Source organism: Ranitomeya variabilis, chromosome 5, assembly GCF_051348905.1.
Source record: "Ranitomeya variabilis isolate aRanVar5 chromosome 5, aRanVar5.hap1, whole genome shotgun sequence".
Taxonomy (NCBI): Eukaryota; Metazoa; Chordata; class Amphibia; order Anura; family Dendrobatidae; genus Ranitomeya; species Ranitomeya variabilis.
The window spans coordinates 159,600,592-159,627,979 of NC_135236.1; the positions used below are offsets into that span (position 1 = coordinate 159,600,592).

Consider the following 27,388-nt stretch of genomic DNA (forward strand, 5'->3'; position numbering starts at 1 on the left):
AGAAACTAGATATTTACATAAGCGGCACAGTGATTTCTATGTTGTTTTTATAGGACTACAAAACACAGACATAAATGTCATGAAAGGTCAAGGAAATAGCTCTCAAATGAAAAATAAAGAAACAGCCAGCATACTATACAATTATGCACCCGCTGTTGCTCAAACAACAAGCATGGATGAAAAGAATGTTATAGCAAAATATTCCAGTAATAGACATGTACTTGGTATTTGCAGGCCTATTTTACCATGCCAGCTTCTGAACCAGAATCCATGCTGAATTTTTGCAGTTAGTTTGTTCTTTTCCAAAGTGATAATGTTAATATGCGTCAACTAAATGTTTAGAGAATGGTCATGCCCCTCCCACGGACTCTCCTCATCTGTACTATGAGTATTGATGGTCCCATTGTCTTTTTCAATAACTGCTCAATTTTGGAGAGAAAGTATTCAAAGACCATTTTCGACCTCTCCTTTATAAATCTGTTCTTGTTTTCCCTTGGATTCCAAAGCTTATCATGACATATACACAATACGCAGGCTGAAGGGCATCAGTTCCAATCCCTTTTCACCAAAGTCTTAGGAGTTAGTCTCTTTTCTTGTTTGCTTCATTTTGTTCATTCGTCTCTACATCCATCATGTCAGGTTTCTCACATAAGGTCTCATCCAAACAGGGTGAATAAGGAAGTATCTAATATTTCTCCTGTTTTTCAATATCATGTACGTCAGGGGTTTTACAAAGTCCGGTGCTTCCAGTATCTTCAATGATTATATCCACATGAAAAAAGAGATAATTTTTGAGAAAGCAATTGGTATATCCATAGCTTATGAATTTTAATTTGACAAATTTATTTATTTTTACATTGCAATTCAAACTTTTATTTTTCCTTGACGACTCCAACATTTTAATCCAACTTTTAATCCAACTATGCTGGGATGAGCTGTTTCCACGCCTGATACTTTGCTCCTTTCTGGGTTTTTGGTATAATCATGGAAAGTGATTTCAGTTTGTAGTGGAATGGTTTGAGTCGTAATCCAGTCTGGTTTCCATCCTATCCTCATATCAAGTCAATGGATTAAATAAGATATATGTATATTGTAGCATATTAAGAAAAAAACCATGATGCATAAAGTGAAATTACTTTGACTATGGAAATGTTATTTTACATCAGCTCAGTTACGATTATCCTACATACATTGTTAAAAAAATTCTTCTGGGATTTTAGACTGAAAATGGGATGGTGGCATGTACGTATCCCTCATTAAAATGTCCTCCTCTATGTTTACATAAATAATAATAAAGACATTTAAGCTTATTTCTCTAGATTTTTTCTTTTATGAAAATAAATCTGTCCTCATATTAACAGGATACTTCTATCATTATGAATTTAACATGAATGTGGGGTCACTGAAAACTCCCATAGAACTGTAATTCAGACCTGAGACACACTACATTAAAACAAAGACATCCCCCAAAACAGCAAAAGTAGGAAGGACAATGACACAAAAACTATCCTTTCCTTACTTGACTTTTCCCATGACTAAATTTCTATATTTGCGTACTTGTGTAAAATTTTTATACCATTTGTAATACCAGTTACAGGTATAAGGAGATCAAAATGACATTTAAAACTAAAATCACAATGGTTGTTGTTTTCCCTTACAGTGGTCAAATGCCACTTTTTTTCTCTAGAGATAACAAAAAAAATATTTATAAAAAACTGATCTGAAATAAACAAAGAATCTGTTTTACCCGTAGGTACCAATTAATTTTCCAGAAATCAGAAATCCTATACATTTTGGAGTTAACAGATTACAAAAATTGTTCATAAATTTAGAGGTTTCGTAGAACAGTAGGTAAATGTACAGCTTCCAAAAAATGGCTAAATTGCTCTTCCTTCCTCATTTCAGATGCAGTTTGTTGCTGTTTCTTTCATGAGTATACAAGCAGATCATCAAATTTCCATACTTCTATAAGGGAGATAACACATTAGGTTGCTGCAGTCCATCACTGTGTATGCAACAAAGGTAAAATGCTCCATTGACTATGTCATCTTAAGGCTTGATGCCACCGTGGAGTTTCAGAACAGGATTGTCTTTATGCATTTAGTTAAGTACTGAGCTGTGCACACTGGTTGAACAGGAGCAAAAGGACGACCACATCTCCGATGGAATAAGTTACTCCCCAAATTCCTTAATTTTTTACGTACAATTAGTCTGTAATAGCAGAGACTTCCTTCTCTGTTGTATTAGTGGAAGATGTACAAAATTAATCTGCTCTTACAGGCTTTCTTCTGTGTTATAATGTGTTGCAGGCACTTAAGTTTTTTTTGTTGGGTTTTTTGTTTGTTTTTTTGACTTTTTTTTCCAAATGAAGACATTTTCTTGGAAAAGCAGGATAAGGGAAGATGAGGGTAAACCAGGGTGGGACAATTTAAGAAGCTGCTTTGCTAGCCCAGAATGTCCAAGTAAATTGGAGAAGCCTTCCCTAGGACTTGAAGAATCTTATAGATTTCTTTGATATTTAACCGTAGCTGTGGTTCTCTTTGCCAGCACCCCAGCATAATGTCAAAGATTTCTTTTGGAGCCACTCGAGGTCTCTCTAGGACGCGTCCTTGTGTGATGCACTCAATAACCTGAAAAAAATAAAGATAGTACATGAAAAGAATTACAAAATATGTATCTCCTGTGACAAAGAAAAATAAAATAGTGACAAACTATGCATAATTAATAATATAAGAAAACATGAATTCCACAATCTGTAGTTCACATATGCTTTTACCATCCCTTCTTTAGTACATTTCTCTAACACTGTCTATTCATCTATATTAAATTGGCCATAAACAGCATAACATTTATATTAAAAATAACAGAAAAAAACACAATTTAAATCATTAAACGAGAAAAGTAGTTTCAACAAACTTTGCAAAATGCAATTTTTACAGGTGAAAGTAAGAAACTTTGTAACATATCTTAGCAAAGAATTCTGCTTCTTTCTTCACTTATAAACCACATGTCCCTCCCCATTCACCTCAACTCACCATCCACTGAAAAAACAGCTCAAGTCCATCTTACTCCAGACTAAATAAACTGCTCTCACAGTGAGGTGTCAGGTTATACCTCCTATTATACATTTTGTAGATGAGGGGAAGAAGGTGGAGTGAGGATCAGAGTGAGAAAACAAGCAGAGATAGACAATGAGAAGAAGAGTAAGATTATTCTGAGCTTTCTAACAAGTCTTTTAACTCAAGCTAGATCTTGTTTTACAGCTACACTGCTCAGTACTGGTCTTATAATATGTTCCATGTCTCTGCTGCTGTCTGTCTGTGTGCTAAGGAATGAAGTGCAAGAATCCTTTTGTGTGCTCTTTGTATCAGAGAGATCATAGCAACATTTTTTTGTGATACACTGTGCAAGATGGTCTTTGTTAGATGTGAAGGCACTGTATGATTGTGATGTAGGCTGCAGTCTTTTGTGAGTTTTGCTAGTATGTCAAAAACAAAATATCATATTGAATTTGTTTTGTGAGAAAATAAACTCCCTATCCAAATTCAATAACATGTACGTGTGGACATATCTGAAGGTTACAGTGAGCTGTGTCTGAAATGTTGAACTTATGGCAAAACAAAATCATTGTTTTCTTTATTACAATTGCTTGGTGCTGTTGTTATTACATATTGTGAAGATAAATACTGAGTTAGCATCAAAAGAAAAAAGTATCAAAGCTTACAACGCTTTGTTGTTTGAAAGTCCATTGGACAGAAACTGGAGTGTGCCGCAGCTCCAGCTGGTGTGGCTCAGCAACAATGGGAAAAGTGAAGAGAGCAGCACTTCCAAAGAAGAAAAAAAATATTTTATTTCTTTAAACTGTAAAACCCAACATTCAAAGATAAAAAACAGAACTGTTTCTAGCGTCCCAGAAGCCCTTAATCGTAGCATAGCGTATGCTATGATTAAGGGCGTCTTGGATTCCGGAAACACATACTTGTTTTATCTTTGTATGTTGGATTTTACAATTTAAAGAAATAAAATAGTGCTTTTATTTCATATGTGGAAGTGCTGCTCTCTTCACTTTTCCCACTTAGCATCAAAAGGTTCCTCCACGATTCCTCTGATATGCACACTAGGCTATAGGATATCTTATTCATGGAAGCCGAATATCGCTAGCAAGTATAGTTTGCTAAGGGCATTGGTAATTGCCTTCTGGCCCAATTTAGAAAACTGTAGTATGCATTTTTAGTTGCAGGAATATTGAACTGGCAAAAAATGTCAGAATTTTCACCAATAGAAAATATGTGACAAGTTATGAAACAAAAAAAGAAGACTCAGAATTGTTAAGCAACTAAAATCTTACAACAGACAAAAACTGGATAACCTTCCTCTCCGAAAGCTTTACAGAATGTTGTGAAAAAGAATAGGGGATGCTTCAAAGTGGTGGACATGGTCCTGTCCTAACTTTACTTAAGATGTGTTACTGCCATCACTTTATAAATGATTTATTTTCAAATTAAATGAAAAAAATATCTAACATTTAACTTCTGATATGTATTCTATGTTCTAAATGAAATATGGCTATAGTCCAAATCATTCTCACTTTTTTTAAAATATATATAGTGTCACAACATTTTGGGAATTTGGGTTTTGGGGTTGGACATATACAGTATATCTAAATATATCTAAACAGTATATATATTATATATCTTTATCTCTATATAAATATACATATAGAGTATATATACTGTATACAGTGGGTATGGGAAGTATTCAGACCCCTTTACATTTTTCATTCTTTGTTTCATTGCAGCCATTTGGTAAATTCAAAAAAGTTCATTTTTTTTTCTCAAGAATGTACACTCTGCATCCCATCTTGACTGAAAAAGCAGAAATGTAGATTTTTTTTGCAAATTTATTAAAAAAAGAAAAGGTTAAATATCACATGGTCATAAGTATTCAGACCCTTTGCTCAGACATTCATATTGAAGTCACATGCTGTCCATTTCCATGTGATCCTCCTTGACATGGTTCTACTCCTTCATTGGAGTCCAGCTGGGTTTAAGTAAATTGATAGGACTTGATTTGTAAAGGCACACCTGTCTCTATAAGACCTCATAGCTCACAGTGCATGTCAGACCAAATGATAATCAAGAGGTTAAAGGAACTGGCCAAGGAGCTCAGAGACAGAATTGTGGCAATGCACAGATCTGGCCAAGGTTACAAAAGAGTTTTTGCAGTACTCAAGGTTCCTAAGAGCACAGTGGCCTCCACATTTCTTAAATGGAAGAAGTTTGGGACCACAGAAGTCTTCCTAGACCTGGCCATCCAGCCAAGCTGAGCAATCGTGGGAGAAGAGCCTTGGTGAGAGAGGTAAAGAAGAACCCAAAGATCACTGTGGCTGAGCTCCAGAGAAGCAGTAGGGAGATGGAAGACAGTTCCACAAAGTCAACTATCACTGCAGCCCTCCACCAGTGGGGCCTGTATGGCAGAGTTGGCCAACGGAAGTGGAGCGGCCCCTAAACGCAGGGCAGTGGGGTACTCGGTACCGGGTCTCTCGGTTCTGGGTATGTCACGGTGGCCTGACCCGGTCCGTGGCCCTGCTAAGGGGCGCCCAATTAAAGATGTAGGTGACGATGTAGGTCGCAGTAAATAACGAGGACACAGGGTTGCAGTCTCTTTACCTTTTTACTGAAGGCTTCGGCATCCGCAATCCAGAGCACTGCTAACAGGGCTGGCTGAGACCGGCCGGTCCGAAGGCACACCCAGAGTTCCCTTTGCAGGTGGAAATCAGTAGCCTACCTACTAGCACCTGGGTGTTGTATTACTTCCCTGCTGAGCACCACGGGATAGTCGTCACAACTGTCGTGTATGTTTCTGTTCTTTCTCTCCCTCCCCCAGATGATATGGATAGGATGCACCCGTATGATGGGGTAGGCCTGGAGTTATTTTATAGGGACCATAGAGATGCCCCTCTCCCACAGTTGCCTCTGTTGTCTTCATTAGGTGAAAAGGTGAGACAGCCAACCTAGAGTTAACTGCCCTGCTGTAGTTCAAAGTAATGCATAGAGTCTATTACATCCTTGGCGTTCTGGCCGCCGGCTACGCGCCTCAGAAGGATGTTGTCAATCTCGGGGCTCGACTCCTTCTGGTTCTATCGCCTTTGTGCTGTGATCTTGTTTCTCACTTCTCCACAATATACTTCGCTTTGTGTCCTTTCTTAAGATGCTTCCGCAATGAGGTGCAGGCACGGCTCCGTAACGATCTGTCCTGTGCTAGGCCACTGTCAGGATCCCACCCCTGACAGGGACCTCCCTGAGTCCTCCCAAGCAACCTCTGCTCTCACTAGATGTTACCTGGGAAAAACCCAGTCAGCTTCTCCTTAACTTCCTATCCAACCCCCAGTTTTACCAGAGTGTGAGGAGTGGCCTAATACATAGAACCTTTTGCTCCCCCTGGTGGCCGGAGTGTGAAGTATAATGTGTGACTGTGATACCTGGTCAGGTGAACTCCTTTAGAGCCATCGGATGTACCATCACTCCCCTTAGCGGCGGAGCCACAATACTGCAACGACCAGGACTCTGGGGCGCTGCAGAAGCCTCTCCTCAGTGCAAATCATATGAAAGCCCACATAGAGATTGCTAAAAAAAAAACACACAAAGGACTCACAGACTATGAGAAATAAGATTCTTTGGTCTGATGAGTCAAAGATAGACCTATTTGGTGATAATTCTAAGTTGTATGTGTGTAGTAAACCAGGCACAGCTTATTATCTGCCAATACAATCCCAACAGTGAAACATGGTGGTGGCAGCAACATGCTATGGGGTGTTTTTAAGCTGCAAGGACATGACTGGTTGCAATTGAGGAAAACATGAATGCGGCCAAGTACAGAGATATCCTGGATGAAAACCTCTTCCAGAGTGCTCTGGACCTCAGACTTGGTTAAAGGTTCACCTTCCAAAAAGACAATGACCCTAACCACACAGATAAAATAACAAACGAGTGGCTTCAGAACAACTTTGTGACCATTCTTGACTGACCCAGACAGAGCCCTGACCTAAACCCAATGGAACATCTCTGGGGAGACCTGAAAATTGCTGTCCACCAACGTTCATCATCCAACTTGATGGAACTGGAGAGGATCTGCAAAGAAGAATGGCAGAGGATCCCCAAATCTAGGTGTAAAAAACTTGTTGCATTATTACCAAGAAGATTCATGGCTGTACTAGCTCAAAAGGGTGCTTCTACTCAATACTAAGCAAAGGGTCTGAATACTTATGACCATGTGATATTTCAGTTTTCCTTTTTTAATAAGTTTGCAAAAATGTCAACATTTCTGTTTTTTTCGGTCAAGATTGGGCGCAGAATGTACATTAATGAGAAAAAATGAACTTTTTTGAATTTACCAAATGGCTGAAATGAAAAAGAGTGAAAAAATTAAAGCGGTCTGAATACATTCTGTACCCACTGCATGTGTATATACAGTGCCTTGCAAAAGTATTCGGCTGCCTGGAACTTTTCAACCTTTTCCCACATATCATGCTTCAAACATAAAGATACCAAATGTAAATATTGGGTGAAGAATGAACAACAAGTGGAACACAATTGTGAAGTTGAACGAAATGTATTGCTTTTTTAAAATTTTTGTGGAAATTCAAAAACTGAAAAGTGGGGTGTGCAATATTACTTGGCCCCTTTAACTTAATACTTTGTTGCGCCACTTTTTGCTGCGATTACAGCTGCAAGTTACTTGGGGTATATCTCTATCAGTTTTGTACATCGAGAGACTGAAATTCTTGCCCATTCTTCCTTGGCTCGAGCTCAGTGAGGTTTGATGGAGATCGTTTGTGAACAGCAGTTTTCAGCTCTTTCCACAGATTTTTGATTGGATTCGACCTTGACTTGGCCATTCTAACACCCGGATACGTTTATTTGTGAACCATTCCATTGTAGATTTTGCTTTATGTTTGGGATCATTGTCTTTTTGGAAGACAAATCTCTGTCCCAGTCTCAGGTTTTTTGCAGTCTTCAACAGGTTTTCTTCAAGAATGGTCCTGTATTAGGCTCTATCCATCTTCCCATCAATTTTAATCATCTTGCCTTTCCCTGCTGAAGAAAAGCAGGCCCAAACCATGATGCTGCCACCACCATGTTTGACAGTGGGGATGGTGTGATCAGGGTGATGAGCTGTGTTGACTTTACGCCAAACATATCATTTGGCATTGTTGCCAAAAAGTTCGATTTTGGTTTCATCCGACCAAAGCACCTTCTTCCACATGTTTGGTGTGTCTCCCAGGTGGCTTGTTGCAAACTTTAAACAACACTTTTTGTTGATATCTTTTAGACATGGCTTTCTTCTTGCCACTCTTCCATAAAGTCCAGATTTATGCAGTGTATGACTGATTGTTGTTCTATGGACAGACTGTCCCACCTCAGCTGTAGATCTCTGCAGTTCATCCAGAGTGATCATGGGCCTCTTGACTGCATCTCTGATCAATCTTCTCCTTGCTTGAAATGAAAGTTTATAGGGACAGCCGGGTCTTGGTAGATTTGCAGTGGTATCATACTCCTTCCATTTCAATATGATCGCTTGCACAGTGCTTCTTGGGATGTTTAAAGTTTTGGAAATCATTTTGTATCCAAATCCAGCTTTAAACTTCTCCATAACAGTATCATGGACCTGCCTGTTTTGATCCTTGGTCTTCATGATGCTCTCTGTGCTTCAAACAGAACTCTGAGACTATCACAGAGCAGGTGCATTTATAAGGAGACTTGATTACACACAGGTGGATTCTATTTATCATCATTAGGCATTTAGGACAACATTGGATCATTCAGAGACCCACAATGAACTTCTGGAGTGAGTTTGCTGCACTGAAAGTAAAGGGGCCAAATAATATTGCACGCCCCACTTTTCAGTTTTTGAATTTCCACAAAAATTTAAAATAATCAATAAATTTCGTTCAACTTCACAATTGTGTTCCACTTGTTGTAGATTCTTCACCAAAATTTACATTTGGTATCTTTATGTTTGAAGCATGAAATGTGGGAAAAGGATGAAAAGTTCCAGGGAACCGAATACTTTTACAAGGCACTGTATATATGCACATATGCAATACATAATATGTATGTGTATACATATATACAGTATGCATACACTCACCGGCCACTTTATTAGGTACACCATGCTAGTAACGGGTTGGACCCCCTTTTGCCTTCAGAACTGCCTCAATTCTTCGTGGCATAGATTCAACATGGTGCTGGAAGCATTCCTCAGAGATTTTGGTCCATATTGACATGATGGCATCACACAGTTGCCGCAGATTTGTCGGCTGCACATCCCAAAGATGCTCCATACAAGGCAGGATGGATCCATGCTTTCATGTTGTTTACGCCAAATTCTGACCCTACCATCCGAATGTCGCAGCAGAAATCGAGACTCATCAGACCAAGCAACGTTTTTCCAATCTTCTACTGTCCAATTTCGATGAGCTTGTACAAATTGTAGCCTCAGTTTCCTGTTCTTAGCTGAAAGGAGTGGTACCCGGTGTGGTCTTCTGCTGCTGTAGCCCATCTGCCTCAAAGTTCGACGCACTGTGCGTTCAGAGATGCTCTTAGGCCTACCTTGGTTGTAACGGGTGGCGATTTGAGTCACTGTTGCCTTTCTATCAGCTCGAACCAGTCTGCCCATTCTCCTCTGACCTCTGGCATCAACAAGGCATTTCCGCCCACAGAACTGCCGCTCACTGGATTTTTTTTCTTTTTCGGACCATTCTCTGTAAACCCTAGAGATGGTTGTGCGTGAAACTCCCAGTAGATCAGCAGTTTCTGAAATACTCAGACCAGCCCTTCTGGCACCAACAACCATGCCACGTTCAAAGTCACTCAAATCACCTTTCTTCCCCATACTGATGCTCGGTTTGAACTGCAGGAGATTGTCTTGACCATGTCTACATGCCTAAATGCACTGAGTTGCCGCCATGTGATTGGCTGATTAGAAATTAAGTGTTAACAAGAAGTTGGACAGGTGTACCTAATAAAGTGGCCGGTGAGTGTATATAGTCTTAGAATAATGTTTTAGAAAATTATGTATTCTTTTATTCTTTTGGATTCTTAAAAACAGTTATCCACATGATAGAGCAAAGTAATACAACAAAGAAACTTTTTGTTCTCAATAATTGATAATATTTTAAGTCAGATTATACAATTCTGTCTGTCTTTAGCTCTTTAGCTTCAAGTAGAAAATTACTAAATCTTTTAACTTATATTTAAATGTCTTCATTCACTTGTAGTTTTTCTCTTTCCATCTCCATTCTTTCAGTTTATATTATAAGTTTAACTTGCATTAATTTACAATTTCACAACCAGATAATTTTTCTTATTTTTCTTTTTTATCTTTGCTTTTCTTACTCATATTGTTGACAATTACAACTACATTTAAAGTAACAATTCTACTGCAGAGTGAATCAGGAACCACGAAAATAGTTCTAGAATAATTGGTATTACTTACTAGTGATGAGTGAATATACTCGTTACTCGAGATTTCTCAAGCATGCTCGGGGGTCCTCCGAGTATTTTTTAGTGCTCAGAGTTTTAGTTTTTCTTGCCGCAGCTGAATGATTTACATCTGTTAGCCAGCATAAGTACATGTGGGGGTTGCCTGGTTGCTAGGGAATCCCCACATGTACTTATGCTGGCTAACAGATGTAAATAATTCAGCTGCGGCAAGAAAAACTAAATCTCCGAGCACTAAAAAATACTCGGAGGACACCCGAGCATGCTCGAGAAATCTCGAATATCGAGTGTATTCGCTCATCACTATTACTAACGTCTGGCTCACATATTAATATATTTTTCATACCACTTTTTTTGCAAAATGGTGCACCTAATGCACATATCCAAGAAGATGTTCAATCTCAAACTGAAACCACACAAAGCTGAACACATGGGCAAAACAATGCAAGCTAATGTGTTATTAGTCATTTGGGGAACATATCTGAAGGCTAAACATATGTGAACCCTGTTATAATAATTAATTAACTGTATTAACAAATGACATGAACTTAATTTTAATATCTTGAATCTTTGTTTGAATGAATATAATATATAATTAGATTCATCTAAAGGAAAAAAAATGGATATTTGAAAAGTGACTTTTAAAAAGTTCTTATTTTGGTGGTATAAAGGCAAATTTATATACAGTCTTCATATCTCTATGATCATTCAAGATTATCACATTCATATGGTAAACAATAACAAATTGTATTGTGGTACCGTGTTAGCCACAAAAATCGATGTGAATACTTTTCTGCCCAATGATGACAGAACGGACTCTGTTGTGAACTCTATTTTTGGGCTCCCTCTAGTGGTCACAAGCGGTACTGTGTAGTGTTGTCTTTCTGCAGGTTGGCAGCATCAGCTGGTTCGTTATCCTTGGTTGGTTTCCTATTTAGCTCACCTGGATACTCAGTTCCTTGCCTGCTCTCAATGTATTCAGTGCTCTTCAGATTCCTTGTGACTACCTTGCTCCCAGTCTCTCCAAGACAAGCTAAGTTTTTGTTTGTTTATTTTTTGATTATCAGCATTCATCATGTTTCTTGTCCAGCTTGCTAAAATGTGATTTCCTCGCTTGCTGGTTGCTCTAGGGGACTGAGTTTCTCCCCCCACACCGTTAGTTGGTGCGGGGGTTCTTGAAATCTCAGTGTGGATATTTTGTAAGGGTTTTTTACTGACCGCACAGACCCCTTTTCTATTTTCTGCTATCTAGTATTAGTGGGCCTCATTTGCTGAATCTGCTTTCACCCTTGTGTATGTGCCTTCCTCTTACCTCAATGTTATTATTTGATGGGGGATTCTATATCTTTGGGGATTATTTCTCTGGAGGCAAGTGAGGTCTTTCTTTCTCTCTAGGGGTAGTTAGTTCCTCAGGCTGGCTCGAGACATCTAGGATTTTAGTCACGTTCACCGGCTGCCTCTAGTGTGTTGGATAGGTTCAGATTTGCGGTCAGTCCAGTTTACCATCTCCCTAAAGCTTGTCCTATGTTTTGTTACTTAGCTGGAGTATTTTGTGATCCTCAACCACTAAGGATCATAACAGTAGAGCAGGCCAAAAAGTGTTTAATGCATTGCAGAAGTGGGATAAAAAGAAGACCTGAGTACATTTTTTTTTCCTCCCGCTTTTCCTTTGCTGCAGTCTGTTTAGCTTCTTTCATCCCCTTGAACTCTGGGTGGTTTTGAGCTCAGCTGCAGACATGAATGTTCAGACTCTGACTTCTAGTGTGGATCATCTTACTGCACGGGTGCAAAGTATTCAGGATTTTGTTATTCATAGCCCTATGTCAGAACCAAAGATACCCATTCCTGAGTTGTTTTCTGGAGATAGATCTAGGTTTCTAAATTTTAAGAATAATTGTAAGTTATTTCTATCTCAGAGACCTCGATCCTCTGGTGACTCCGCTCAGCAAGTTAGAATTGTTATCTCCTTGTTGCGTGGCGACCCTCAAGATTGGGCTTTCTCTCTGGCGCCAGGAGATCCTGCATTGCTTAATGTAGATGCATTTTTTCTGGCTCTTGGACTGCTTTATGAGGAGCCTAATCTTGAGAATCAGGCAGAAAAAGCGTTGCTGGCTATCTCTCAAGGTCAGGATGAAGCAGAGGTGTATTGTCAAAAATTTCGGAAATGGTCGGTGCTTACTCAATGGAATGAGTGTGCCCTGGCTGCAAATTTCAGAGAAGGTCTTTCTGAGGCCGTTAAGAATGTTATGGTGGGGTTTCCCACCCCTACAAGTCTGAGTGAATCTATGGCTTTAGCCATTCAGGTTGATCGGCGTTTGCGGGAGCGCAAATCTGCTCATCCATTGGCGGTATTTTCTGAACAGAGACCTGAGTCTATGCAATGTGACCGAACTCTGACCAGAATTGAGCGACAAAGTCATAGACGTCAAAATGGGTTGTGCTTTTACTGTGGTGATTCTACTCATGTTATCTCAGCATGCTCTAAACGCTTAAAAAAATTGCTAAACCTGTCACCATTGGTACTATGCAGCCTAAATTTATTTTGTCTGTTACTTTGATTTGTTCTTTGTCGTCCTACCCGGTTATGGCTTTTGTGGATTCAGGTGCTGCCCTGAATCTGATGGATTTGTTGTTTGCCAGGCGCTGTGGTTTTGTCCTGGAGCCTTTGGAATTTCCTATTCCTCTGAGGGGAATTGATGCTACGCCATTGGCTGAGAATAAGCCTCAATATTGGACGCAAATGACTATGTGCATGACTCCCGTACATCAGGAGGTGATTTGCTTTCTTGTTCTGCATAATTTGCATGATGTTGTCGTTTTGGGTCTGCCATGGCTGCAGGCTCATAATCCAGTTTTAGATTGGAAAGCTATGTCTGTGTCAAGTTGGGGTTGTCAGGGAATTCATGGCGATGCTCCGTTGGTGTCTATTGCTTCTTCCACTCCTTCTGAGGTCCCTGAGTTTTTGTCTGACTACCAGGATGTATTTGATGAGCCCAGGTCCAGTGCCCTGCCCCCTCATAGGGATTGTGACTGTGCTATAAATTTAATTCCTGGTAGTAAATTCCCTAAGGGACGACTTTTTAATCTGTCTATACCAGAGCATGCCGCAATGCGGAGTTATATAAAGGAGTCTTTGGAGAAGGGACATATTCGCCCATCCTCTTCCCCTCTTGGTGCAGGATTTTTTTTTGTGGCCAAGAAGGATGGTTCTTTGCGACCTTGTATAGATTATCGTTTTCTGAATAAAATCACAGTCAAATTTCAGTATCCTTTACCACTATTGTCTGATTTGTTTGCTCGGATTAAGGGTGCTTGTTGGTTCACCAAGATAGATCTCCGTGGTGCGTATAACCTTGTGCGCATTAAGCAGGGAGATGAATGGAAAACAGCATTTAATATGCCTGAAGGCCATTTTGAGTACTTGGTGATGCCTCTTGGACTCTCTAATGCTCCTTCTGTGTTTCAGTCCTTCATGCATGACATCTTCCGAGAATATCTGGATAAATTTATGATTGTTTATCTGGATGACATTTTGGTCTTTTCTGATGATTGGGAGTCCCATGTGAAGCAGGTCAGGATGGTGTTTCAGGTCCTGCGTGCTAATGCTTTATTTGTGAAGGGCTCAAAATGCCTCTTCGGAGTACAGAAGGTCTCCTTTTTGGGTTTTATTTTTTCTCCTTCTACTGTGGAGATGGACCCAGTCAAGGTCCAGGCTATTCATGACTGGACTCAGCCCACGTCTGTTAAGAGTCTTCAGAAGTTCTTGGGTTTTGCTAATTTTTACCGTCGTTTCATCGCTAATTTTTCTAGCGTGGTTAAACCTTTGACGGATTTGACCAAGAAGGGTTCTGATGTGACTAATTGGTCTCCTGCGGCCGTGGAGGCCTTTCGGGAGCTGAAGCACCGGTTTTCTTCAGCTCCAGTCTTATGTCAGCCAGATGTTTCTCTCCCCTTCCAGGTCGAGGTTGATGCTTCTGAGATTGGAGCAGGGGCTGTTTTGTCGCAGAGAAGCTCTGATGGCTCTGTGATGAAGCCATGTGCTTTCTTTTCAAGAAAGTTTTCGCCTGCCAAGAGGAATTATGATGTTGGTAATCGGGAGTTGTTGGCTATGAAGTGGGCATTTGAGGAGTGGCGACATTGGCTCGAAGGAGCTAAACATCGTGTGGTGGTCTTGACTGATCACAAAAATCTGATTTACCTTGAATCTGCCAAGCGCCTGAATCCTAGACAGGCTCGTTGGTCGTTGTTTTTCTCCCGTTTCAACTTCGTGGTCTCATACCTGCCTGGTTCGAAGAACGTGAAAGCTGATGCACTTTCTAGGAGTTTTGTGCCTGACTCTTCGGGAGTTTCTGAGCCGGCTGGTATTCTCAGAGAGGGAGTGATTTTGTCTGCCATTTCCCTAGATTTGCGACGAGTGCTGCAGAAATTTCAGGCGGATAGACCTGACCGTTGTCCACCAGAGAGACTGTTTGTCCCGGATAGATGGACCAGCAGAGTTATTTCCGAGGTTCATTCTTCGGTGTTGGCGGGTCATCCTGGGATTTTTGGTACCAGAGATTTGGTGGCTAGGTCCTTCTGGTGGCCTTCCTTGTCGCTGGATGTGCGTTCCTTTGTGCAGTCTTGTGGGATTTGTGCTCGGGCTAAGCCTTGCTGTTCTCATGCCAGCGGTTTGCTTTTGCCTTTGCCTATTCCGAAAAGGCCTTGGACGCACATTTCCATGGATTTTATTTCGGATCTTCCAGTATCTCAGAAAATGTCTGTCATCTGGGTGGTGTGTGATCGTTTTTCCAAGATGGTCCATTTGGTGCCCTTGCCTAAGTTGCCTTCTTCCTCCGATTTGGTTCCTCTATTTTTTCAGAATGTGGTTCGCTTGCACGGCATTCCAGAAAATATTGTGTCTGATAGAGGATCCCAGTTTGTGTCCAGGTTTTGGCGGACCTTTTGTGCTAAGATGGGCATTGATTTGTCTTTTTCGTCGGCCTTCCATCCTCAGACTAATGGCCAAACCGAGCGAACTAATCAGACGTTGGAAACTTATTTGAGATGTTTTGTTTCTGCTGATCAGGATGATTGGGTGACTTTTTTGCCATTGGCCGAGTTTGCCCTTAATAATCGGGCTAGTTCTGCTACTTTGGTTTCGCCTTTTTTCTGCAATTCTGGTTTCCATCCTCGTTTTTCCTCGGGTCAGGTTGAGTCTTCTGACTGTCCTGGGGTGGATTCTGTGGTGGATAGGTTGCAGCAGATTTGGAGCCATGTGGTGGACAATTTGAAGTTGTCACAGGAGAAGGCTCAGCGCTTTGCCAACCGCCACCGCGGTGTGGGTCCCCGACTTCGTGTTGGGGATTTGGTGTGGCTGTCTTCTCGGTATGTTCCTATGAAGGTCTCCTCTCCTAAATTCAAACCTCGCTTCATCGGTCCTTATAAGATCTTGGAAATCCTTAACCCGGTGTCTTTTCGTTTGGATCTCCCAGCATCGTTTGCCATTAATAATGTGTTCCATAGGTCTTTGTTGCGGAGGTATGTGGTACCTGTGGTTCCTTCTGTTGAGCCTCCTGCTCCGGTGCTGGTCGAGGGCGAATTGGAGTTCGTGGTGGAGAAGATTTTGGATTCTCGTATCTCTAGACGGAGGCTTCAGTATTTGGTTAAGTGGAAGGGCTATGGTCAGGAGGATAATTCCTGGGTTGTCACCTCTGATGTTCATGCGGCCGATTTGGTTCGTGCCTTCCACGCGGCTCATCCTGATCGCCCTGGGGGTCTTGATGAGGGTTCGGTGACCCCTCCTCAAGGGGGGGGTACTGTTGTGAACTCTATTTTTGGGCTCCCTCTAGTGGACACAAGCGGTACTGTGTAGTGTTGTCTTTCTGCAGGTTGGCAGCATCAGCTGGTTTGTTATCCTTGGTTGGTTTCCTATTTAGCTCACCTGGATACTCAGTTCCTTGCCTGCTCTCAATGTATTCAGTGCTCTTCAGATTCCTTGTGACTACCTTGCTCCCAGTCTCTCCAAGACAAGCTAAGTTTTTGTTTGTTTATTTTTTGATTATCAGCATTCATCATGTTTCTTGTCCAGCTTGCTAAAATGTGATTTCCTCGCTTGCTGGTTGCTCTAGGGGACTGAGTTTCTCCTCCCACACCGTTAGTTGGTGCGGGGGTTCTTGAAATCTCAGTGTGGATATTTTGTAAGGGTTTTTTACTGACCGCACAGACCCCTTTTCTATTTTCTGCTATCTAGTATTAGTGGGCCTCATTTGCTGAATCTGCTTTCACCCCTGTGTATGTGCCTTCTTCTTACCTCACCGTTATTATTTGTTGGGGGCTTCTATATCTTTGGGGATTATTTCTCTGGAGGCAAGTGAGGTCTTTCTTTCTCTCTAGGGGTAGTTAGTTCCTCAGGCTGGCTCGAGACGTCTAGGATTTTAGTCACATTCACCGGCTGCCTCTAGTGTGTTGGATAGGTTCAGATTTGCGGTCAGTCCAGTTTACCACCTCCCTAAAGCTTGTCCTATGTTTTGTTACTTAGCTGGAGTATTTTGTGATCCTCAACCACTAACGATCATAACAGGACTCCAGATAACTAAGAACATTATTCCCACTGCCTCTCCATTTGTAAGAAAATGCCTAATTTGATTACCTTGGCTTATCTATGGACTCATCACACTTCCCACCCCCTAACAAATGTCCTACAGTAGTATTCTTTAAATGTTGTGCTTTTTTCTTATTAATCTATTTGTAATCTTGCCTGAAGAAGGAGCCACTGTTGTCATGATCTCTGCAAGCAGAGATCATAGCAAGCCTATAGAGGGACAAGCTCTCGGAAGATGGAACTATACTGACCATGAACTAAGCCTGCCGCGCAACTAGAAATAGCCAGGTAGCATTTCCTATTTATCGCTAGATGCCCAGCTCTGGCCTAAGACCTAAATAGCTAGCAGAGGGAAATATAAGACCTGGCTCACCTCTAGAGAAATATTCCAAAGAAGACAGTAGCCCCCCACATATAATGACGGTGAGTTCAGATGAAACAACAAACGCAGCAGGAAAATAGTCTTAGCAAATTTGAGGTCCGCTTACTAGATAGCAGAAGACAGATAGTATACTTTCATGGTCAGCAGAAAAATACTAACAAAACACCATCCAGAGATTACCTTAAACTCTGGCATTAACTCATAACGCCAGAGTAGCAATCCCTGATCGACGAGAGCTTTCCAGACACAGTAACAAAACTTCAGCTGCGAACTGGAACAAATAGGCAAAACAAAACATGGACAAAAGTCCAACTTATCAGTAGTTGTCTAGAAGCAGGAACAAGCACTGAGAGGCATCAGATAACATTGTTGACCGGCAAGAAACCACCAGAGAAATGAGCTTAAATAGCGACACCCACTACTGATGGAATCAGGTGAAACAGGAAAGAGGATGACAAGTCCAATTCCACAAGCGGCCACCGGGGGAGCCCAGAATCCAAATTCACAACAGTACCCCCCCCTCAAGGAGGGGGCACCGAACCCTCACCAGATCCACCAGGGCGACCAGGATGAGCCCTATGGAAGGCACGAACAAGATCAGAAGCATGAACATCAGATGCATTGACCCAAGAATTATCCTCCTGGCCGTAACCCTTCCAGTTGACCAGATACTGGAGTTTCCGTCTGGAAACACGAGAGTCCAAAATTTTCTCCACAACGTACTCCAACTCACCCTCAACCAACACCGGAGCAGGAGGCTCAACAGAAGGTACAACAGGTACCTCATACCTGCGCAATAACGACCGATGAAAAACGTTATGAATGGAAAAGGACGCAGGGAGGTCCAAACGGAAAGAAACAGGATTAAGAATCTCCAATATTCTATAAGGGCCGATGAACCGAGGTTTAAACTTAGGAGAAGAGACCCTCATAGGGACAAAACGAGAAGACAGCCACACTAAATCTCCAACACAAAGCCGAGAACCAACACGACGATGACGGTTGGTAAAACGCTGAGTCTTCTCCTGTGACAACTTCAAATTGTCCATAACCTGCCCCCAGATGTGATGCAATCTCTCCACCACCGCATCCACTCCAGGACAATCCGAGGATTCCACCTGACCGGAGGAAAATCGAGGGTGAAACCCCGAATTACAGAAAAACGGGGACACCAAGGTGGAAGAACTGGCCCGATTATTGAGGGCGAACTCTGCCAATGGCAAAAAAGCAACCCAATCATCCTGGTCAGCAGAGACAAAACACCTCAGATATGTCTCAAGGGTCTGATTAGTCCGCTCGGTCTGGCCATTAGTCTGAGGGTGAAAAGCAGATGAAAAAGACAAATCTATGCCCATCCTAGCACAGAATGCCCGCCAAAATCTAGACACAAATTGGGTACCTCTGTCAGAAACAATATTCTCAGGAATACCGTGCAATCGGACAACATTCTGAAAAAACAGAGGAACCAACTCAGAAGAAGAAGGCAACTTGGGCAGAGGAACCAAATGGACCATTTTAGAGAAACGGTCACAGACCACCCAGATGACAGACATCTTCTGGGAAACAGGCAGATCTGAAATAAAATCCATCGAGATGTGTGTCCAAGGCCTCTTAGGAATAGGCAAGGGCAACAGCAGTCCGCTAGCCCGAGAACTACAAGACTTGGCCCGAGCACAAACGTCACATGACTGCACAAAGACTCGCACATCTCGTGACAGAGAAGGCCACCAGAAGGATCTTGCCACCAAATCCCTGGTACCAAAAATTCCGGGATGACCTGCCAATGCAGAAGAATGTACCTCAGAGATGACTCTGCTGGTCCAATCATCCGGAACAAACAGTCTATCAGGCGGACAACGATCCGGTCTATCCGCCTGAAACTCTTGCAAGGACCGCCGCAGATCAGGAGAAACGGCCGACAAAATTACTCCCTCCCTAAGGATACCTGTGGGTTCAGAATTACCAGGAGAGTCCGGGTCAAAACTCCTAGAAAGGGCATCTGCCTTAACATTCTTAGAACCCGGTAGGTATGACACCACAAAATTAAAGCGAGAAAAAAATAAAGACCAGCGCGCCTGTCTAGGATTCAGGCGTCTGGCAGTCTCAAGATAAATCAAATTTTTGTGGTCAGTCAATACCACCACCTGATGCCTAGCCCCCTCGAGCCAATGGCGCCACTCCTCAAACGCCCACTTCATGGCCAAAAGCTCCCGATTCCCAACATCATAATTCCGCTCTGCGGGCGAAAATTTGCGAGAAAAGAAGGCACAAGGCCTAATGACGGAGCAGTCGGAACCTTTCTGCGACAACACTGCCCCAGCTCCGATCTCCGAAGCGTCAACCTCAACCTGAAAAGGCAGATTCACATCAGGCTGACGCAGCACAGGGGCAGAGGCAAAACGGCGCTTAAGCTCCTGAAAGGCCTCTACAGCATGAGGGGACCAATTAGCAACATCAGCGCCTTGTCTGGTCAAATCAGTCAGTGGTTTAACGACATCCGAAAAACCAGCAATAAATCGGCGGTAAAAGTTGGCAAAGCCCAAAAATCTCTGAAGACCCTTAAGAGAGGAGGGCTGAGTCCAGTCACAAATAGCTTGCACCTTGACGGGATCCATCTCAATGGAAGAGGGAGAAAAAATATACCCCAAAAAGGAAATTTTCTGGACCCCAAAAACGCACTTAGACCCCTTCACACATAAAGAATTAGACCGCAGAACCTGAAAAACTCTCCTGACCTGCTGGACATGAGAGTCCCAGTCATCAGAAAAAATCAGAATATCATCCAGATATATTATCATAAATTTATCCAGAAAATCGCGGAAAATATCATGCATAAAAGACTGGAAAACTGAAGGGGCATTAGAAAGACCAAAAGGCATGACCAAATACTCAAAGTGGCCCTCGGGCGTATTAAATGCGGTCTTCCACTCATCCCCCTGCCTGATCCGCACCAAATTATACGCCCCACGAAGATCAATTTTAGAGAACCACTTAGCACCCTCTATACGAGCAAACAAATCAGTAAGCAATGGCAATGGGTATTGATACTTAACAGTGATCTTATTCAGAAGCCGATAATCAATACATGGTCTCAAAGAGCCGTCTTTTTTTGAGACAAAGAAAAACCCAGCTCCCAAGGGAGAAGAAGATGGACGAATATGTCCCTTTTCCAAAGACTCCTTTATATATTCCCGCATAGCAGCATGTTCCGGCACAGACAAGTTAAACAAACGACCCTTTGGATATTTACAACCCGGTATCAAATCTATGGCACAATCGCACTCACGGTGCGGAGGTAACGACCCAAGCTTGGGTTCGTCAAAGACGTCTTGATAATCAGAGAGGAACTCAGGGACTTCAGAGGGAATGGACGACGAAATAGAAACCAAAGGTACGTCCCCATGAATACCCTTACATCCCCAGCTCAACACAGACATAGCTCTCCAGTCCAAGACTGGGTTGTGAGACTGCAACCATGGCAATCCCAGTACCAAATCGTCATGTAAATTATACAGCACCAGGAAACGAATAATCTCCTGGTGATCCGGATTGATACGCATGGTTACTTGTGTCCAGTATTGTGGTTTATTATTAGCCAATGGGGTGGAGTCAATCCCCTTCAGAGGAATAAGAGTCTCCAAAGGCTCTAAATCAAAACCACAACGATTGGCAAAGGACCAATCCATAAGACTCAGAGCGGCGCCAGAGTCAACATAGGCGTCCGTGGCAATGGATGACAAAGAGCAAATCAGGGTTACAGACAAAATAAACTTAGACTGAATGGTGCCAATGGAAACAGACTTATCAAGCTTCATTGTACGCCTAGAGCATGCCGATATAACATGAGTAGAATCCCCACAATAGAAACACAATCCATTCTTCCGTCTAAAATTCTGTCGCTCGCTCCTGGACAGAATTCTATCACACTGCATACTTTCTGGCGTCTTTTCCATAGACACCGCCAGATGGTGCATCGGTTTGCGCTCCCGCAGACGCCTATCAATCTGAATAGCCATTGTCATGGACTCATTCAGACCTGCAGGCAAAGGGAACCCCACCATAACATCCTTAACGGAATCAGAGAGACCTTCTCTGAAAGTTGCCGCCAAGGCGCACTCATTCCACTGAGTAAGCACAGACCATTTACGGAATTTTTGGCAGAAAACTTCAGCTTCGTCTTGCCCCTGAGATAGTGCCATCAAAGTTTTTTCTGCCTGAAGTTCCAAATGAGGTTCCTCATAAAGCAAGCCCAAGGCCAGAAAAAACGCATCCACATCGCGTAACGCAGGATCCCCTGCTGGCAATGAGAAGGCCCAATCTTGAGGGTCACCCCTGAGCAAGGAAATCACAATCCTAACCTGCTGAGCAGGGTCTCCAGCTGAACGAGACTTCAGGGACAAATAAAGCTTACAATTATTTCGGAAATTCTGGAAGCTAGCTCTATTCCCTGTGAAGAACTCCGGCAAAGGAATTCTCGGCTCAGATACCGGAGCATGTACTACAAAATCTTGTAAATTTTGTACTTTCGTGATGAGATTATTCAAACCCGCAGTTACATTCTGGAGATCCATTATTGTCAGGTGCACACAGAGCATACAGAGATTAGGAGGAGAGAGAGAAAAAAGACTGCAGCAAGGCAGACTGAAGGAAAAAAAAAAAAAAAAAAAAAAAAAATTCCAGCAGACTTCTTATAACTCTCCTTTCTAAACCTGGGTCTTTAACACTTTAGTGGCCGGTCAAACTGTCATGATCTCTGCAAGCAGAGATCATAGCAAGCCTATAGAGGGACAAGCTCTCGGAAGATGGAACTATACTGACCATGAACTAAGCCTGCCGCGCAACTAGAAATAGCCAGGTAGCATTTCCTATTTATCGCTAGATGCCCAGCTCTGGCCTAAGACCTAAATAGCTAGCAGAGGGAAATATAAGACCTGGCTCACCTCTAGAGAAATATTCCAAAGAAGACAGTAGCCCCCCACATATAATGACGGTGAGTTCAGATGAAACAACAAACGCAGCAGGAAAATAGTCTTAGCAAATTTGAGGTCCGCTTACTAGATAGCAGAAGACAGATAGTATACTTTCATGGTCAGCAGAAAAATACTAACAAAACACCATCCAGAGATTACCTTAAACTCTGGCATTAACTCATAACGCCAGAGTAGCAATCCCTGATCGACGAGAGCTTTCCAGACACAGTAACAAAACTTCAGCTGCGAACTGGAACAAATAGGCAAAACAAAACATGGACAAAAGTCCAACTTATCAGTAGTTGTCTAGAAGCAGGAACAAGCACTGAGAGGCATCAGATAACATTGTTGACCGGCAAGAAACCACCAGAGAAATGAGCTTAAATAGCGACACCCACTACTGATGGAATCAGGTGAAACAGGAAAGAGGATGACAAGTCCAATTCCACAAGCGGCCACCGGGGGAGCCCAGAATCCAAATTCACAACACACTGTGCTCTGAAAGCTTGCAAGCATATTATTTTCTGGTTAGCTAAAAAAGGTATCACTCCTAGAATACTTCTGTCATCATTGGGCAGAAAAGTATTCACAGTAAACAATATAAGCTACATCATTGGAATAAGAAAACCCCTGAATGTACAAACATTTATAGTAGAAGTGTGCTTGTTACTTTGTCCTACAGACCCCCTGTTTAATTTCAGAGGAACCCCTGAGTTGTGTTTAGCCTGGTTTGCAGCTCAGTTTTTCCTACTTAAATATGCAAGATAAAAATATTTTCTGGAAAAAAAAACTTTTTTCTATTACTACAGTTAGTTTTTGGTCCTGTGGTCTGATCATTGAAAAACATGTTATCATCTTGATTCCTTTTAGGTAAGTTCTCTGTTTTGAGCAATGAATACAACTGTCTTGTAGTACAACAATCCATAATCTCACAGATATACTTTGTTTATGACTAAAAGCTCAACCCTAAGTGCTTGTTGAATACAGAATGTTCTCCGGTCAGTGAACATGCTACAGATGTAATGAAAGGAGACACCGCTCTTGTTTGTAATGGTATAAAGTAAGACTGTCAGTTAACTGTGCTGACAGACCTAATTTATTGTTTAGGTGATTCAGAAATACATTAATTTCCCATGTGGGGAAATACAACATAAATTAATTGATTAGGAACTGTAAAACATTTATGTCTATCTAACAATCAATCTATGTGCCACAAAGGCCAACATATCACTCACCTGATGCCAACTAATACTGAGATTTATTATTCCTTGGGCATGCTGCTCTTCCATTCTAAATGTTGCCATATAAATTCATCTTAAGTTGGTCAAAATGGATGTATTGAACAAAATCAATTGTTTGTCGGAAGAAATCTAACTACAAATAATTGTTTTAGCCACTTAATGATGCAATGTCATCATCTGTAAGGAAGTTTTTTGTGCCCTTTGATGTCACAAAAGATATTTACTGAGAGAACTTTCCTAGAAAATCCCCCCAAATTTTAACTTTTAGTCCATCTCCCAATTTAGACTAAATGCATACTACAATGTGTCTCACTGTTTTGACAGATTGTTCAACTGTTGTTCCACCATTACCAGTTTCCATCTAATGTCTGTGACCACATTAAGATTTCAAATGGTGAATTGTAGCCTTAAATTTCTCTTATAAAATGTGTAGGAGCTTGAAGAATAAGTAACTTTGTTCAAGGGTACACTTAGATGGCTGTATAATTCGGATGGAGATAGCAATATAATACTCAGACTGGCCAGTTGCTTTCCCTACCCGAATGGGACAGCTGCATATAAATACATTAAGCTGTTACTCTTGGGTAGGGAGAGTCACTGACTAGTTTATGCACTGCATTCCGATCTTGCGGATTTATACAGCCGTATGAGTGCCCTTAGTTCATTGCTATCTGTTCTTTGCAGGAAAAGCCCTATGTCACAGAAATATTTAGAAACAAACCATGCATCATACTGTACCTCTGTGTTTGAGAGCTGAAACCATGGTTGCTTTCCATATGTAAATATCTCCCAAAGGATAACACCAAAACTCCAAACATCACTTTCCGTGGTAAACTTTCTGTACATTATGCTCTCTGGAGGCATCCAGCGGATAGGCAACATTGTGTGGCCTCCCACCTGCAGAAGATATAGAAAATCATCGAAAATAATTTTGAACATCATTGGTTTATATTTTCAGTTCATGAAAATGGGGTTTGTTCCATTTATTAACCTCTTTCCAACTGCTCACTCTAGACAAATATCGGCGCTTGCTGGCTGCCATTTATCAATGGAAAGCAGTCTTGTAGTATCCCTTTGCTATCTTCTAAATGCTGCTATCATGGCGCTATAGCTCGCCGAATAAGCGGGGACCCGAAGAAATTCGCTCAACTCTATTCCTAACCTCTGAGTCTGCCAGGTTCGGTGGCCTGTTAGACTCAGCCCACAGCTGAGTCTAGCAAGTGATCTGCCAGTAAAACTGACAGTTCTCATGCATTGCAGTACATGTGTATTGCAATGCATGAGACCTGTAATCAGACATACAAAATTTGAAGTAATTTCCAGGGGCTAAGTAACAAAGTAAAAAAAAAGTTACAATGTTTTTAAAAATATTAAAAAACATCACAAAATAAATTTAAAAAGACCAATAAATATGTATATTTATGTAGAAACAAAAAAGTCCACCTATTTGGTATCACTGCATCCTTAAAGAACTGATTTATTAAACAGTCAAACTAGTTAAGCTTTTCAAAGAAAACTGCAAAAAAGTGGCAACCAACTATTCTTTTTCATCATACCACCAGATAAAAAAGTAGACTAAAAAGTGATAGAAATAAAAAATGTAGATAAAAATGGAACTGCTGAACCCGTCATCTTGTAACGCAAAAAAACAGCTCTGTCAGTAGAGAAATAAAAAAAGTTATAGCTCTCAGAATATAGCAAAATAATAAAATGCAAAACAATTATTTGTTTCTAAAAATTTGTTTTTATTGGGTAAAACACAAAAATTGAGCTTAGATTAAGTTGGTATACATGAAGCACATGTATCTTAACATTGGCCATAAAGCGCACAAAAAATTTGTTCGGGCTGGTGGAATGCACCAAATAATTATAAAGATGGAATAAGGTGCGTTCACAGCGCGGGGTCCACCGTGCAGGGGTGATACCTGCTGCTAGGTAATGGCAGACAGTAAATGGCGGTATAATGAAAACACACACAGGTTAGCTACACCTGGTATGAATGAAGCGTACCCTGTTGCGTCACAGGACTGCAATACCGCAGAGGAAACGCATGTGTTGAGTCACAGAACTCTTCCCCAAGACGCGGGGTTAGAGTCCCTCTAGACCACTTGCGTTCGGCACTGGAACTGCGATGCCAGGGAAAACACAAAATAGATTTAGCGCACAGGGTGTGCAACGCTGCTCTGACGGACACCACTAATCGCCCAAGTAGGGACAGGTAAGCACACTGGTTGCCCACGGTGCCGAACTGGCTAACGCTGCAGATAGACGCTATAGATTTTGCCTGTTGCTGGATGGCACTAACTGGTGCTAGATAGCTCCCATTTGCAAGCAGTCATCAACACTAGGGATGCGTATGATTCTGAGTTTTCACCAGAACAGGCATATATCCACACACACACACAATAACTGATTTATACTAGGGCATGGCCATGTGGCCATGCGAACCTTTTATAGCAGAAGTTCTCCAGGACCTTCCTAGTGTTCCAATAGGAGCTGCTACAGGACCTGAGCATGTGACCCCTACTTCCAATGAGAGGTAGTCACTTGGGCATGCTCAGAAGAAGAAAAGCAGGACTTTGTCCCAGGAGTGCCTGCTCGCCACTGATCAGTACTGGTTATGATAGCTGAGCCTGGAAGGACAGCAGTAACCAGCCGCACAGTATCAGCTTGAGCCAGATGCTGGGCCCAACGTCTCTGTTGAGCAGGCTCCATTGCGGCTGGAGGAGAATGGGAGACTGCAGCGGACATGGTTCGAGATTCCCCCTGCGCAGTGGCAGGAACTCGACACCTAACAACATTGGCCGTAAAGCACACTTGATTTTTACTTGTTTAGTTACATCAAGGTTTTTCGCTCATTTTGTTTCATGTAGGTTTTGTGCACTTTATGGCCAATGTGAACATGCATTTATATGCTGCATGTATACCAACTTAATCCAAGCTCAATTTTTGTGTTTTTTTTGTATTTTTGCATTTTTGTGCAAGCCTGAATGTGGCCTCCCTTTTCCCAGCTGGTAATTACATTTAAAAGCTTCCCCAGACTGGTGTCCATAAGTGTTGAGCATTCTGATACTGCAAATATTGGGAATCGGACGATATTCGCTGTATCGGAATTCCGATACCGAGTTCCGATATTTTTGCGTTATCGGAAATCGGGATCCATTTTCATGTAAAAATAAAGAATAAAAATAAAAAATATGGATATACTCACTCACCGACGGCCCCTGGCTCTCAGCGGTGCAACCGGCAGCCTCCGTTCCTAAGAATGCAGTGAGTGTAGGACCTGCGATGACGTCGCCGTCTTGTGATTGGTCGCGTGACCGCTAGTGTTGAGCATTCCGATACCGCAAGTATCGGGTATCGGCCGATATTTGCTGTATCGGAATTCCGATACCGAGATCCGATACTTTTGTGGTATCGGGTATCGGTATCGAAACAACATTAATGTGTAAAATAAAGAATTAAAATAAAAAATATTGCTATACTCACCTCTCCGACGCAGCCTGCACCTTACCGAGGGAACCGGCAGCGTTGTTTGCTTAAAATTCGCGCTTTAACTTCCTTACTTGAAGTCCAGGCTTGTGATTGGTCGCGCGCCGCCCATGTGACCGCGACGCGACCAATCACAGCAAGCCGTGACGTAATTTTAGGTCCTTCAGGATTTTAAAATTACGTTCCGGCGTTGTGATTGGTTGCGTCGCGGTCACATGGGC

At 41.9% G+C, this 27,388-nt stretch overlaps 1 protein-coding gene across 4 annotated transcripts in view; it reads right to left on the bottom strand.

The window, feature by feature from the left end:
- Positions 1–880: 880 nt before the first annotated feature.
- Positions 881–27,388, bottom strand: part of NTRK3 (neurotrophic receptor tyrosine kinase 3) — a 1,046,838-nt gene continuing 1,020,330 nt past the window's right edge. For 3 of the 4 annotated variants that reach the window (XM_077263443.1, XM_077263444.1, XM_077263441.1), the window contains exons 17-18: positions 24,414–24,572; positions 2,304–2,630 (exon numbers count right to left, since the gene is read on the bottom strand). In XM_077263443.1, coding sequence (XP_077119558.1) covers positions 2,445–2,630; positions 24,414–24,572 — 345 coding nt within the window. In that variant the 3' untranslated portion in view covers positions 2,304–2,444. Of the gene's footprint in view, positions 2,631–24,413; positions 24,573–27,388 lie in introns of all 4 variants that reach the window. The other variant, XM_077263445.1, reaches the window with a different exon arrangement.